At 38.0% G+C, this 12,659-nt stretch overlaps 1 protein-coding gene across 1 annotated transcript in view; it reads left to right on the top strand.

Annotated features, from left to right (window-relative positions):
• SLC10A7 (solute carrier family 10 member 7) overlaps positions 1-12,659 on the top strand; it is a gene marked incomplete at its 5' end in the record, with an annotated part of 150,493 nt that overhangs the window by 6,182 nt on the left and 131,652 nt on the right. Inside the window, 2 exons of the mRNA XM_019472334.1 lie at positions 1,264-1,400; positions 6,128-6,203. Coding sequence (XP_019327879.1) covers positions 1,264-1,400; positions 6,128-6,203 — 213 coding nt within the window. The remainder of the gene's footprint in view (positions 1-1,263; positions 1,401-6,127; positions 6,204-12,659) is intronic.

Raw genomic sequence — 12,659 nt, forward strand, 5'->3', positions numbered from 1 at the left:
CCTAACCCAAATTTGGGAGATGATTTTATTACAAGAAATAAAGTAACAAGGACATGGTGCTGAATTGCTAGTACTTCCAGATGTATAATTACATCAGTGTGCATTTGGATGGTTGAAAATGCAGTATTTGATTGTGTTTCATAAAAGTTCAACTGTTTTGAAGCTGAGAGGGGGTGGCATTTGAAGATTGGCTGCTGCATTACTGTACATGAAAATACACTTTTTTATATATTTCTTTTTTAATGCATCTGGGGTATCAGGTGGATAATCCTAGCAAATTATGTTTTGAATAAAAGTGCCATCAGTTCTTTTCCTGTTGCATTGTTTACTTGAAGAGAGTGCAAGTTATTTTGAGAGAGAGGAAAAGGATTTTTTCTTCTCAATCTGTAAGAGTTGAAATGAGCTGAAATGTACAAGGCTTTTTCCTTGTACTCAAGGACTGTGTAGAAGATCCTTGCGGTGCCCAAAAAGGCAGAAACAGAGACACACAGAGCTGACTGAAGAGTTCATTGCATAAGGATACTTGATCACCTCTCTGGAGTGCTCTTACATGATTTAAATTTTTTTTTGTTTGTTTTGTCAGTCTCCAGAGGTGTTTTGCACTTTATTTCTCTGAATTTTATGGCTTAGCTGTTGTTAGCTTGTTATGATCTTGATATTCTTTCTTTGCTATTCTTTATCAGTCTGATTTTTTTTTCTATAAATTTCCTATTTGTTGATACAATAAAGAATCAAAATCTACAGATTACTTTGCTTTTTATGTTTGTTAGTCTTTCCTTAAAAAAACCCACCACAAATGATGACTGTCTGGAATGCAAACATCCCTTTTTCACGGCATAAATGAGAATCACAGTTTGTGGCTCTCTTTAGACTAGAGAAACCTGAAATCACGTGGACACTACACGTTTCCCTTCCTCTTGATATCAGCAGTCAATAAAGTAAACAGGCCGTCAGCATAGTTAACACAGGTTTTGAAGCAGTGACAAAGTGCTAAGGCTACCTGGTGAAAAGCTACCGTTATGAGAGCTACGCTATTATTAAAGTGGTGGACAATTCTTTTGGAAAAATGCACAGGAGCAGACAGAGCTTTTATGTTGTCTGGATGTACTTCATTATTAAAGAGGAGATCAGACAATCTCTAAAGGTGCCTTTCTGGCATGCACTTTCTTTGTATTATAAAGATGATCCTAGTTTTAAAAGCACAAACGTGATCTTACTTCAGCTGTTATGACTGCAACTTCCTCTCTTCTTTTTCTTTTGCAGGAGCTGACAAGTGCTTTGATGCATGTGAAACTACACCTTTTTGTCCAGATTTTTACACTTGTGTTCTTCCCAACAGCAATATGGCTCTTTCTTCAGCTATTATCAATCACACCTATAAATGAATGGCTTTTAAAAGGGTATGTTTAAGCATAATGGAGTGAAATTTATTTGTAGCTGTCGTCTTAAAGGGCTGCTTATCATAACTGCAATGGGTGTTTAAGGCTCGTATTGTGAACAGGTTTTGCTGGTTGTTTTTGTGCCTCAGTACTTTGCTGTCGAAAACACAGTACATGCACGATTATCCTTTCAGGAACCTGGTCTCATTTTTAGAAAGTCTGGTTAGTTAGTTTCATATGTAGGGAGCTTGCAACAGGTTAGCTTTCTCTTTCACAAAACACAGCTGAAGTGCTGTGCTGGGTCTCAAGGAGGATGGGGAGGAAAGAAAAGGAATGCTGAAGGAAAAACATAAGTTGGTGAATAATACTATGTATGCCACATACTGGTGTTCCTTTCTGTTTTTAAAGTCTGTATTGAGCATCTCTTGCATGTGTCGAGACTGGGGTTCAGTATCTGCTCCTACCTAAATTATGGTGGGCGGGGGAGAAAAAAAGAGAGTAAAGTTTTTGTAGGAGGAGAACTTTGAGATGAGCAGAAGCTAAATTACCATGCAAACAATGTGTTTTAAATCTTTGGTGTACTCTGCCAATGTGTGCTTCCAAAGCTGCATTGATGGTGCAGTAGTGATAGATGTTATGAAAAATCCAAAAAATAAAAAGCTTTTTTCAGAATCAAAGGTCAATACCTAGTGCCATGCAGCTATGCTGGAATGTTTGAATGCAAAAATCAAGTATTTTAGAAAACTTCTTAAAGAATCCCCACTGTTTCTTACTGCTTGGTGGAACGTTGTTTGGGGAGAGTTCCCTGTCTTAAAAGTTTAATGATAAAGCTGCTCATGTTTATGTTTTTACAAGGCCTAAACCTAAAAGAGCATTTTGTTTTGTTTTTAAGAGGCTTCTCTGGGCGTTCCACCAAGTGTGAAGTGGTCCAAATGATACTGAGAAGGTGAAATTGAGATGACATCATTTAAAAGTTAGCGCTGTTTTGCGTAACAGTATTAGTACATCAAGGAAATAACAAGGTTGCTATACAGTGTCTGTTTGCATTTGGCTATTCATAGTAAAGGTTATTCTTTAAAGTAAAATCATTGTGAAGTTTTTCTTCAGCTGGAACAGAGACATGATTTTCCACAGTGAGCCAAAATTCCCTCCTAATCGATGGGAGTCTCAGTTTCTGAAGTGCAAGGTGCAAGAGATTTTTGTGGGTTTTGTTCCTTGCAGCACTTTTCATCCCTTCTTTCCTATGACTCTTACGCCACTTTGGTTCTTAGTATTTAAGGGACATGATCTGTTACATGCACAAGTCTATGTGTATGTATATACATACGCACCTGTGAAACTGTGTGTAAAACTACATATGTATGTATTTTTTTAAAAAGAGAAGCACTTGTATGTGTGTCTCCCTAAATGTGGAGCCTAAACCACCCTCATTTTTCATGAAGGTGTGCCGCCTGTGTTTTACCAGTGAGCTAGTATACTTACATATGTTTCAAGCTGTCTTGCAAGCACTTGTTCCTTGAGTACTATTTCTCTTTTGGCTGTGTTTTATCTTTTAGTGCAGTAACTTTATTGTATTGAGACTTCATTCAGAGAATGGACAGATTGAGGAATTTAATGAAGGGAGATGGGTTTTTTGGGTTGGGTGTGTTTTTGGTGGTTTGTTTGTTTTTTTTTTTTTGAAAGAGTGCTTTCTTGATAAATACTGCTGTTCAGGACATGTTCAGAGCAGCAGCCATTGTGTGGCTCTGCAGGCATCCACTGGAATGTGAGTGTACCTTCAGTGCTATGCAGGTGCGGAAGATACTGAGCTCTGTCCTAATTCTAGGATAACACATTTTAAAGCAAGTACTTGCGTGGTGCTGTATGGGTACGTGAAAGGAGAGCGAGGAGCGGATGTGAGGATCTGCCTGTGCCTTGGCTGCTCTGTGTAACCAGAAGTTCATCCTAATGCCCCACAGCTGTAGCTTTTATTCCCTAGAAACACTGAAGTACCCTAATGAAAACAGAGGGGAACAAGACAGGCTTTTGCAAAGTTACTTCCTTATCACACTTTTAGTATAGCTTGTAGTGGGAGCTAGATGATAGTCCTCACAAAGGCCTGGAAAAATGGGCATATGCTCCCAAGGGCACCACTTTGGCAGGGTGGCTACCCTGGGGACTGTAGTTCTCCACTACTCTCTACACAAGGTTATGCCTAAAAGGCACAGTCAAGCCCACAGTTAATTTCCCGCCTTGCTTCAGAATGAATGGTAGATTCTCCCATCCTCTATAACGGTCTGTTTTGCTGTAAATGTTATTTGGGAGGCAGATTCAGATGGTCCCAGCTTTTCATCTGTGTTTCTACAGTTGGGATTTTTTTTCCTCTCTGTCTGGGATGATATTAGGAGGTTTGTTGTTTTGCAATTATCTAAAATAGGGTAGAAACTGACATCATCCCAAGCATCTTTTAAGTTAATTTTTTGTTAGCTGACTAGGTTTTGCATTGACAGGATCTTTTTGAAAAGGAGCATGAAGCAACTTATTAATGTTTGCACAGGTTCACCTCTTCTGCCATTCTTAGCATATAGCATTTACAACACAGGTGGTAAGGCATGAGATGCAAAGATCTGGTACAAGGTACGGCTTTGGTAGTTCCATATCTAAAATATGTGACTTCTGACCCTACCACTCAGTTGTCTGTAATGTATTAGCAGAATAGGTATTATTTATCGCCCTTCAGCAAGTGTTTGGACCCCTGATGTTAGTGCTTATAGCATGGCCTGAACCAGTGGAATGTTTCAGTTGGTTGTTATCTATAGTAATCTGTTGGCCATTAGAGGAATTTTTTTGTATATTGGTAGTGTTACATGTAGTTGATACAAAGCAAGAAGAAAAAAAGCTGTCAAGTGCATGTTTCAATATACCTGATTAAAAGTATTTTCATTTAGTGTGTACCAGGCTTTTTTGTAGATGAATATTTTCATATGAAGAATATTTAAAACCATAGCTCGATAGTGATTTTTATTTTTTTTTAATTTCCAAATGTATTATTTTAAATTTGAGAGGGTTCACAGAGATTGTGTTATTAAACCTTTCTCTTATAGTGTGGAAAATCCCTGCCAGCTGAGATGAATGCCCTTGCATACATTTCATACCTCTCTGGATAACTTTGAACTTGATCCACCCCTTATTAGTGCAGGTGAGAAGTTCAAGGAGCTGACTGCCAAGAGACCACGTAGAAGAGAGAGAACAGTATCACAACCGATGTAGGGGATGGACATCAGAATCAACATGTGTTTGTCTGCTGTATATTTTCACTAATATTTCCAAACTTTAAACACAATTTCTTTTTCCTGTATTTCTTTTCTTTTCAATATGAGCTTATCCTAAGTGCTGACAACTCTCTGCTTCCGTAGCTTACTTCACTGTAAGCTAAAGGTACAATGTACTTCCAAGGTGGTACTTGGCACTTTGTGATTGGATTTACGTAATGCTTACATTGGTTGTCTCTTTCCTTTTCCACAGTGTCTGTAGCTGACAAACTGAATACCATCATTGTCATTTACCTGTTTCTTCTATTTAAGCTTTTTGTATATTTGCAGCCTATCAGTTGCAGTACAGTATGCTCCCTATTGTTTGGATTTAATACTTCTGTTTGCAATAGCTTTTTGACACTGCGTTTCTCAGGGGTGGACTAAGAGTTACAAGTGCAAAGAAGTTCACTGCTAGTAATTGATCTGAACTAAAATACTGTCTCAGACTCCGGTACTTGAAAACATATGTAGATTCTATGCTTTTGGGGGTTTTGTAAACTATTTTATTTCATGCCTTACTGTTCCTTCTAAGTCAACACAGTTTTTCTTCAGAAGGCCTATTTTACTTAGTCCCAAATTTAATTGTAATCTATTGTGATACGTTCTTGTTGTTTCTAATTACACATTTGATACAACTAATTTTTGTATTAACCACTTTTTGTGGACTGTCTTTGAAAACAAAAGAAAGCTCACCATTTTTTCTTACTTTGCAACAGCTTTTACTATATACATCGATAACTTTGCTACACAAACAATGGAAAAATGACAGATGATAATGGCGTATTTTAGATTTCTGAAATGCAGGAGAAAGATTTTTGATGTGTTGATTAATGGAAGTAAGGTGATTTTTCCAAGAAGTGAAAACATGCATAAAAATTAAACATTTGATGACCTTTTAATGTTCAGGAAATAAAAAGCTTAATTGTGATTTATTTTTTTTTTTAGTAAGGGTTGATGAAAAACAAAGAATAGGGGGAACCTGAAATAGCAAGCATGGTTCTTCTTACTCTTCTACTTAGCAGTAAAGGTTTTTATCACTGAACAGCTTTTTCAAGAAAATAGGGGGTTACACCCTTATTTTCTTTTTTTTCCAGATAGCTACAGGTATCTCAAAACATACTACAAACTTCACTACATCAGGACACGTGATGCAGTTATCTTTGTGATAGATGTGTAGATGTCTGTGATTGGTAGATACAGTACTACAGATGGAGAAATGGAGTCATAGAGAGGTTAAGTGTTTGGGTTTTTAAATAGTGATGTGACTCTTCACTGTGGTGGTTGGTAAGAGATGGCATAGAAATCCTGCCAGCTGGTGCAGGGCTGTAACTGTGATGCAAACTGATTGGGTTGCACAGGTGATGATTGTTTCTACTCAGCTATTTGGTATTGTAAGTTTTAGGGTGCATAGTGTTTGCATCATGTGAGGAATGTAACATTTCTTTTTGTTTTCAGCTTACAGACAGTAGGCTGCATGCCACCTCCTGTGTCTTCTGCAGTGATTTTAACCAAAGCTGTTGGTGGGAATGAGGTGAGTTTTCATTTTGTTCTTGATTGCTTTTTTTAAACAGAAGTTCAAACAAATATTTAGTTATGATGAGCTCGTGTGGCAAAACACTGGCTGCAATGTGATGCTATTGTGGTTTGTAAAAACTTTTAGAATTGAAGCTTGGGTATTGTGTTGGCGTTGAATAAGAGAAATAGTGTTATCTGCTGGTATTGTTCAAACTGAAAGAAGCTCAGTTTTCTGAGGTGATAGAAAAGTTTCTGATAGAAATTGGTGTTAGGAGATTTTGGCTTGTTGCTGCATTGTAATTCCTAACCGTATAATGTTCGCATGCTGTGTACTGGTTATCCCATAGATCATTAGCTTTGTGGCAAAGAACTGCCCTTGCAGTGATTGTTTGGATGGTGTTTAGTATTAAGAGGCCCTGTAGCAGGAGTTCCTCAAGCTTGAAGCTGCAAATGTAGCAAGTGATGATGGAGACACAAAAATTCATTTAAATCTTACATTGTTATTTGCAACTGCATGAAATGAAAATTCTGGGAACGTGGAATTCTCTGACAGTGATGTAATGCAAAGTTCTCAACAGATAGGAAATGCCAGAATTGAAGTTGTATGTGCAAACTCAATTTGGTCATGTTATATTTCTGCCTTAAAATGGCACATGCTGATGTCATTTCAGACTCTTTCTTTATCCACAAAACACTTGCTATATTCAGGAAGACCAGGTAGACTGCGTTTAGGAAATTAATCCAGGTGTGCTGATTAATGAGGTTGTTTCCTTTAGATCTGCTTCCTCATAACTGGTGAAGGTGGATGAGACCTAGTAGGTGAGGAAAGGAGAGAATAACACTAAAAGAGATTGGTTTTAAAGCTAGGGCACTGTTCTGGAGGGTTAGAGCCAAATCTTAATTCAGCCATAGAGCTCTTGTGTTGAGGTTGGGTGAGTCACTTCAACCACATTTTTTAAATACAGCTATTAGGTGTACTTCTCATTTTCTGAGTTCAGGCTCTTGGGACTGATTAATGTCAGCTTTGAAAACACATGATGGCACTGAAATAGATTGAAGTTGTACTTTGTACTGACAAAGTGCTGTTTAATTGCTCTATCCTCTGAAGAGAGACCCAAAGCATCTCAAGTCAAGCATCTCTAATTACGGGCAATCCTGATGCACATCACTGTCTCCCAGTTTGCTACCTGAAAACAAGAATCATAAAATTGTCTGATGGAGGTGCTGTGGCGTAATTAGTTATTATAAGGAAATAACTCAGGTACCTAATAGTGATCAACAGAGGAATGAGAAGTTTTCTAGTTATGATTCTAGATGTAGCTGCTGTAAATTATACAAAGATGCCACAGTGAGGCATCATGAAGTATGATGGAATGAAGTATTGAATGAGTGCTCATTCAATGTTAGCACTGTCTGTCCTATCCTTAGAACAAGGAGAAGATCCTCTGGAAAAAAATAAGGTGTGATTGGTTAGTTGAAGGCGATATCATACAGCATTTGTGTGCAGGAGTGAGAGAGGTACTTTAGTTTCTTGACCATTATAGTTAACCTTTTTATGGTAGTATTCTTCTGGGGTGATGAGGGTGTTCTCACTTTATACCAGCTGAAAAATGGAAACTTTATCATGTGAGGCTTGCATAAGTAATTGTATAAATCACTGACAAAGTAAGCTTGAACCTCTAATTCTTCTGTACCAAACCAGTGTTAGACAAATGTAAAAATGCATACCTTGTTAGTGATTTTTACAGATAGAGTGAATCAAGAACTGGGTCTTGGGAATTGAGAGTTCTCAGTCAGGCTCTAGGATGGTATGCAAAAGAAAAACACCCTTTAAACACGCTCAGTGTAGACAAAGTGTGTGGCAAATTTATTGCCAAACTTGAGGAAGTTTCCAATGCAAACATATTTTTGGAATTTGGTGCTTCTCTGTGTCCTGGTTTTGGCTGGGATAGAGTTAATTTTCCTCCTAGTAGCTGGTATAGTGCTGTGTTTTGGATAGGATGAGAATAATATGATAACACACTGATGTTTTAGTTGTCGCTAATCAGTGTTTATACTAAGTCAAGGACTTTTCAGGTTCCCATGCTCTGCCAGCGAGGAGGTGCACAAGAAGCTGGGAGGGGGCACAGCCAGGACAGCTGACCCAAACTGGCCAAAGGGATACTCCATACCATATGACATCATGCTCAGCATATAAACTGGGGGAAAGCTGGCCCTGGGGGGGGGGGCCGCTGCTTGGGGACTGGCTGGGCATCGGTCAGCAGGTGGTGAGCAGTTACATCACTTGTTTTTCCTGGATTTTATTCCTCTCTCTTTTTGTTATTTTCCTTTTCATTACAACTTTGTTGTTATTATTACTATTTTACTTTATTTTATTTCAATCATTAAACTGTTCTTATCTCAACCCACGAGTTTTCTGACTTTTGCTCTTCTGATTCTCTCCCCCATCCCATGATTCTCTCCCTCATCCCACCAGGGGGATGCAAATCACATCCCTCATGCTAGGGGAGAAGACCCTCTCACATCTCTCCTTGCCAAATTTCACCTAAGCTGTTATTGATGTACTTCTCTTTCTGACATGAGCAGAACAATGCATTTTTTCCCATTTTAATTTAAATCCATTCTGATATACGAAGAATTTAAACCTGGGAGTGAACTGGCAATATAAGTGATTGTACCGTGAGAGCATTTGTTCATAATAATGTCTCTTAAACTGCTTTTGCCTCGTCAAGTGTGTATCCCTTTGAAGAAGGGAAATTGATTTGTCTGAAGGTGTATCTACACTGCGTTAATATAGTATGGAGATAAATGAGCTTGCTCAGAAGCAATATAGTGAGGGAGCTCCACATGAGCTAATTAGTCTGAGAAGTGTCCTGCTGCTGTAGCGTACAGGCACACCCTCAGTAAGTGCTCTGAAGACCTCTTTGGATTTCTTGAAACACTGCACATGAGAGCTGTGGTAGTTGACTGTGTTATGACAGCGTAGAGGGTTTTAGGTTTTCTTTATCTAAGTAGAAGTGACTGTTGAATGCTAGTTTGGACTTGGGTTATTCTCAAAGAAGTATCAGGCACTATGGCATGGTACAAGTAGTACTCCCCTGGGGCTGAGGAAACATGGATACTAGTTTTAGCTCTGTCATTAACCTGTTGGGTAAAACAGAGTGGGGTATCGTGTCTCTGGTGTTAGCAGTAATGGATAATGGCAACTTTGTGAAGTGTTTGAAGATCAATGCTGAAAAGCCTTACGTAAGAGCTATATTTTATTGTGCTGGGACAGGGTGATTAAGTATTTGGTCAAGTGCTTAGAAAGAGAGTCTACATCATTAGAAGCTACTTGGATGGGGGATTTTGCTGCATATCGATTGGAAAATTTGGTTGTGAGATGGTAAGAGGAAGACATTTTTGTTAATCTTACAAGGATCTGATTTTTTAATTGACACATGCCTGGGGGCACAAAATAAAATGTTTTGCTTTTGTTGGCTAAGGAAGGTGTGGTCACCAAAGCTGATACTAAGAATTCTGATTAAACTGTGTTCATCGTTGAAAAAATTAATGTTCTGGGATTGTAAGTACAAACCCAGGTAAGCTAAAAATCTTTATTATTTAACTGTCAGTGTTTAATAGCAACTATACAATCTACCAGTGTTTGTTTTCCTGATGGTTCAAACACATGGTATATCAAAAAAGTATATCTAAGCTTTAAGTCCTCTTGATCTGTGTATAAGAATACAACAGCTGAACAGTTACTCAAGAGTGCAAATGTAAAATTGTCCAAAGCAAAAACAGGTCTTCCTTCTTCCTATACATCATTTGATCACCAACCCTGTGATCTATACCGCTTTCAAATTTCTAGTCTTAGCAGCTGTTAGGCATGCCTTCCAGACTCTACCATGTTAGCCATTTGTATTACTTTGCAGTATGCCTGGTAGATGAGCAGGTGGGCGCTGGTTTTGGTGGTTGGGGCATTCCAGAGGAAATAAATCTTTGTCAAAAGCCCTTTGTCAGCAGTAGCCTTCCATTAATAAGGGAAGAAAATCAAGCCAGTTAGCACCTTTGCTTGCCGTAGCTGTGGCATTATGGTGGGGAGAAGCATTATATTTGGAAGCCAAAAGGCTTCCAAGTCTTTTGGTGTTTGAGGGTGAAGATTAACATCTTCACTTAGCTCTGATGTGTGAGTGGTTTTGTGGCTTGTTTTAGGGGACTGGAAAGAGCCTTCTTCACAAGTCATAGGGATTATAGGGGGGAAAAAGATCTCTGGCTTTATAAGAAAGAAATGGAAAGACAGCAAAGAGATAATCAGACTGAAAACCAGTAGCGGATTTTATAGGTATATTAGATCTTTTTGCCGTAATCAGTGGAGGAGAAGTCCAGTGTTGGCATTAGCAGAGCGGAAGAACAAAAGATTCTAGCTGCAAAGAAAATGGAGTGACTAGTTCACTCTCAGTACTGCTTGTTACATAAGACTTAAGACAGACTTTTCAAATCTCATTTCCTTACATATCGCCATTGATGGCAGGGGCAGCAGCAGAGGTGTTCAGCTGTTCAAGACAGTGTTTCTGTACCACTTCAGAATAACTTGTGTACTAGTAATGATATAGGTACCATGTTTTGAAAATGTCTGATATGCGGCATTGGAAGATATTTACCTGTGGTTGTTGGAAGAAGGTATGGTGGAGATTAAAATTTCTGTCCAAAGATCTGCCTATATAATTCAGACTAGCTAGGAGCTAGTATCATTCTGTCCAGAGGGGTGTTGGCAAATGAGAGATGTAAGCGGCGGGGAGGGAAACTCTCTGTGCTCTCTGAAAATCTTGGCTTTTGGAGGAGAGGAAGATGATTTATGGCTATTCTATTTTTTGTTTTGGTGGAAGTAGCTGTTCTTGAGGTGATGAGCCGAAATACAACTTGTCCAGTAGGGCTACAAATTCACACCTGTTGACTCTGTGACCCATTCTTGAGGGTCTTTGTATGATGTGTGGTTTGTTGTCTTAGCTCTTCTTTCAACTCTTGTTTCTTCTCTCTGTTTCTCCCTCTTCACCCTGATTTTCCATCATTCCTCTTGTGATCTCTTCCTAGATGATGTTACTTTTATTAACCCTGCAAACAACTTTCTAAAACAGCCTATTCCTAGCTTTTGTTGCAAATACATTTAGTTTGTTAGCAAAGCCAGTTTCAAGTACTGAATTTAATTTGCTGCATATGAAGCCCAATATGAACAAAACAATGTTCTTATGTACACTGGCAAAAAATAAGGAGGGATCACCATGAGAAATCAAAATCTAATTTTTAATTTGGTGATATTTTCTCAATTACTTAGTTGTTTCTGTCATCAGTAACACTTATGAAGTCTCTTGATTTGTGAAGAGGACAGTCCATGTAGTTAAAAAAAATTGGAATGAAAAACAGAAGGCCTCACTTCAGTTCTTTGCTCTTGTTGAGCCGTGAAGGGTCAGGATTTTAATGACATTATAGCGTCTGACAGCACAGAAGGCTTTTTTGTGTCATTTTTTTCAAAAAGTCTTGTAGTTTTTCAGTAAAATTATAAAACCCATTTCTTTAAAAGTCTGCTTCTAACTATCCGTTTCTGCAAGAGAGACACAAATAAATATGTCAGCCTTTCAAGGTGCTGTAAAGACAAACCTATTAAAAGCTCGGAGATCCTCAGACAGAAATGCTGTAGAGATGCCAGATATTACTACAAAGTATTCAGACAGCAAATGTCATACTCTCCTTAAGAATCAAAGTAATGAAGAAAAGAGATTGAAAATTAGATCTATAAGTCTATTATCAGTTTGGGAGAAAAAACAATTTGCAATGACTTTTATGGCAGCTTAATGACATATTTTTGAAAAGTGTAACATAACAGGCAAGAGCTGTGATGGAATTGTACAGATAAATCGTGGCAGACAGTTCATTTTGTTGAAGAATACTTTGGCTATTTTGCTGTCTCATACACAACAAAACCATTGAGTTTTTTTTTGTTCAGTTAAGGTGTAGCTTGTACAAAATCTCTTAATCAAGGTGGCGTTTCATTTTTTTTGCAACTTTCATGTGGATCTGCTATGCCTTTTGTGAAAGAAGGGGTTGCATATGCAAGACAAGATTTTTGAAATATAAAATAGACTATAATGAAGAAAGCTAGAAAGGTATTTATGAAATAAGGTAGAAAGTAAACAAAGAGTTCTAGTATTGATTTTTAGATTTGCTATTTGAAGCAGATGTAGAACATAAAACCGAATATAAATTTGCAAGGGCCACAGCTAGCCTTTCTGGAAAAGAATCAAGGGAGAGTAGTAACATTTTGCCAACAAATTATATGCAATAGTTTTAACTGATATTTTGAAATAAAGAGCATATGAGTACTTCCTGAGAAATGAACACTGGAAAATTCCTCTGTTTGAGAGTGGTGGGTTTTTTAAGTAAAAACAAAAAAGTGAACCCTAACACTACTGTAAAGTCACAGGAAAGATAT

The sequence above is a fragment of the Aptenodytes forsteri genome, unplaced genomic scaffold, assembly GCF_000699145.1.
Source record: "Aptenodytes forsteri isolate BGI_AS27 unplaced genomic scaffold, ASM69914v1 Scaffold227, whole genome shotgun sequence".
Classification (NCBI taxonomy): domain Eukaryota; kingdom Metazoa; phylum Chordata; class Aves; order Sphenisciformes; family Spheniscidae; genus Aptenodytes; species Aptenodytes forsteri.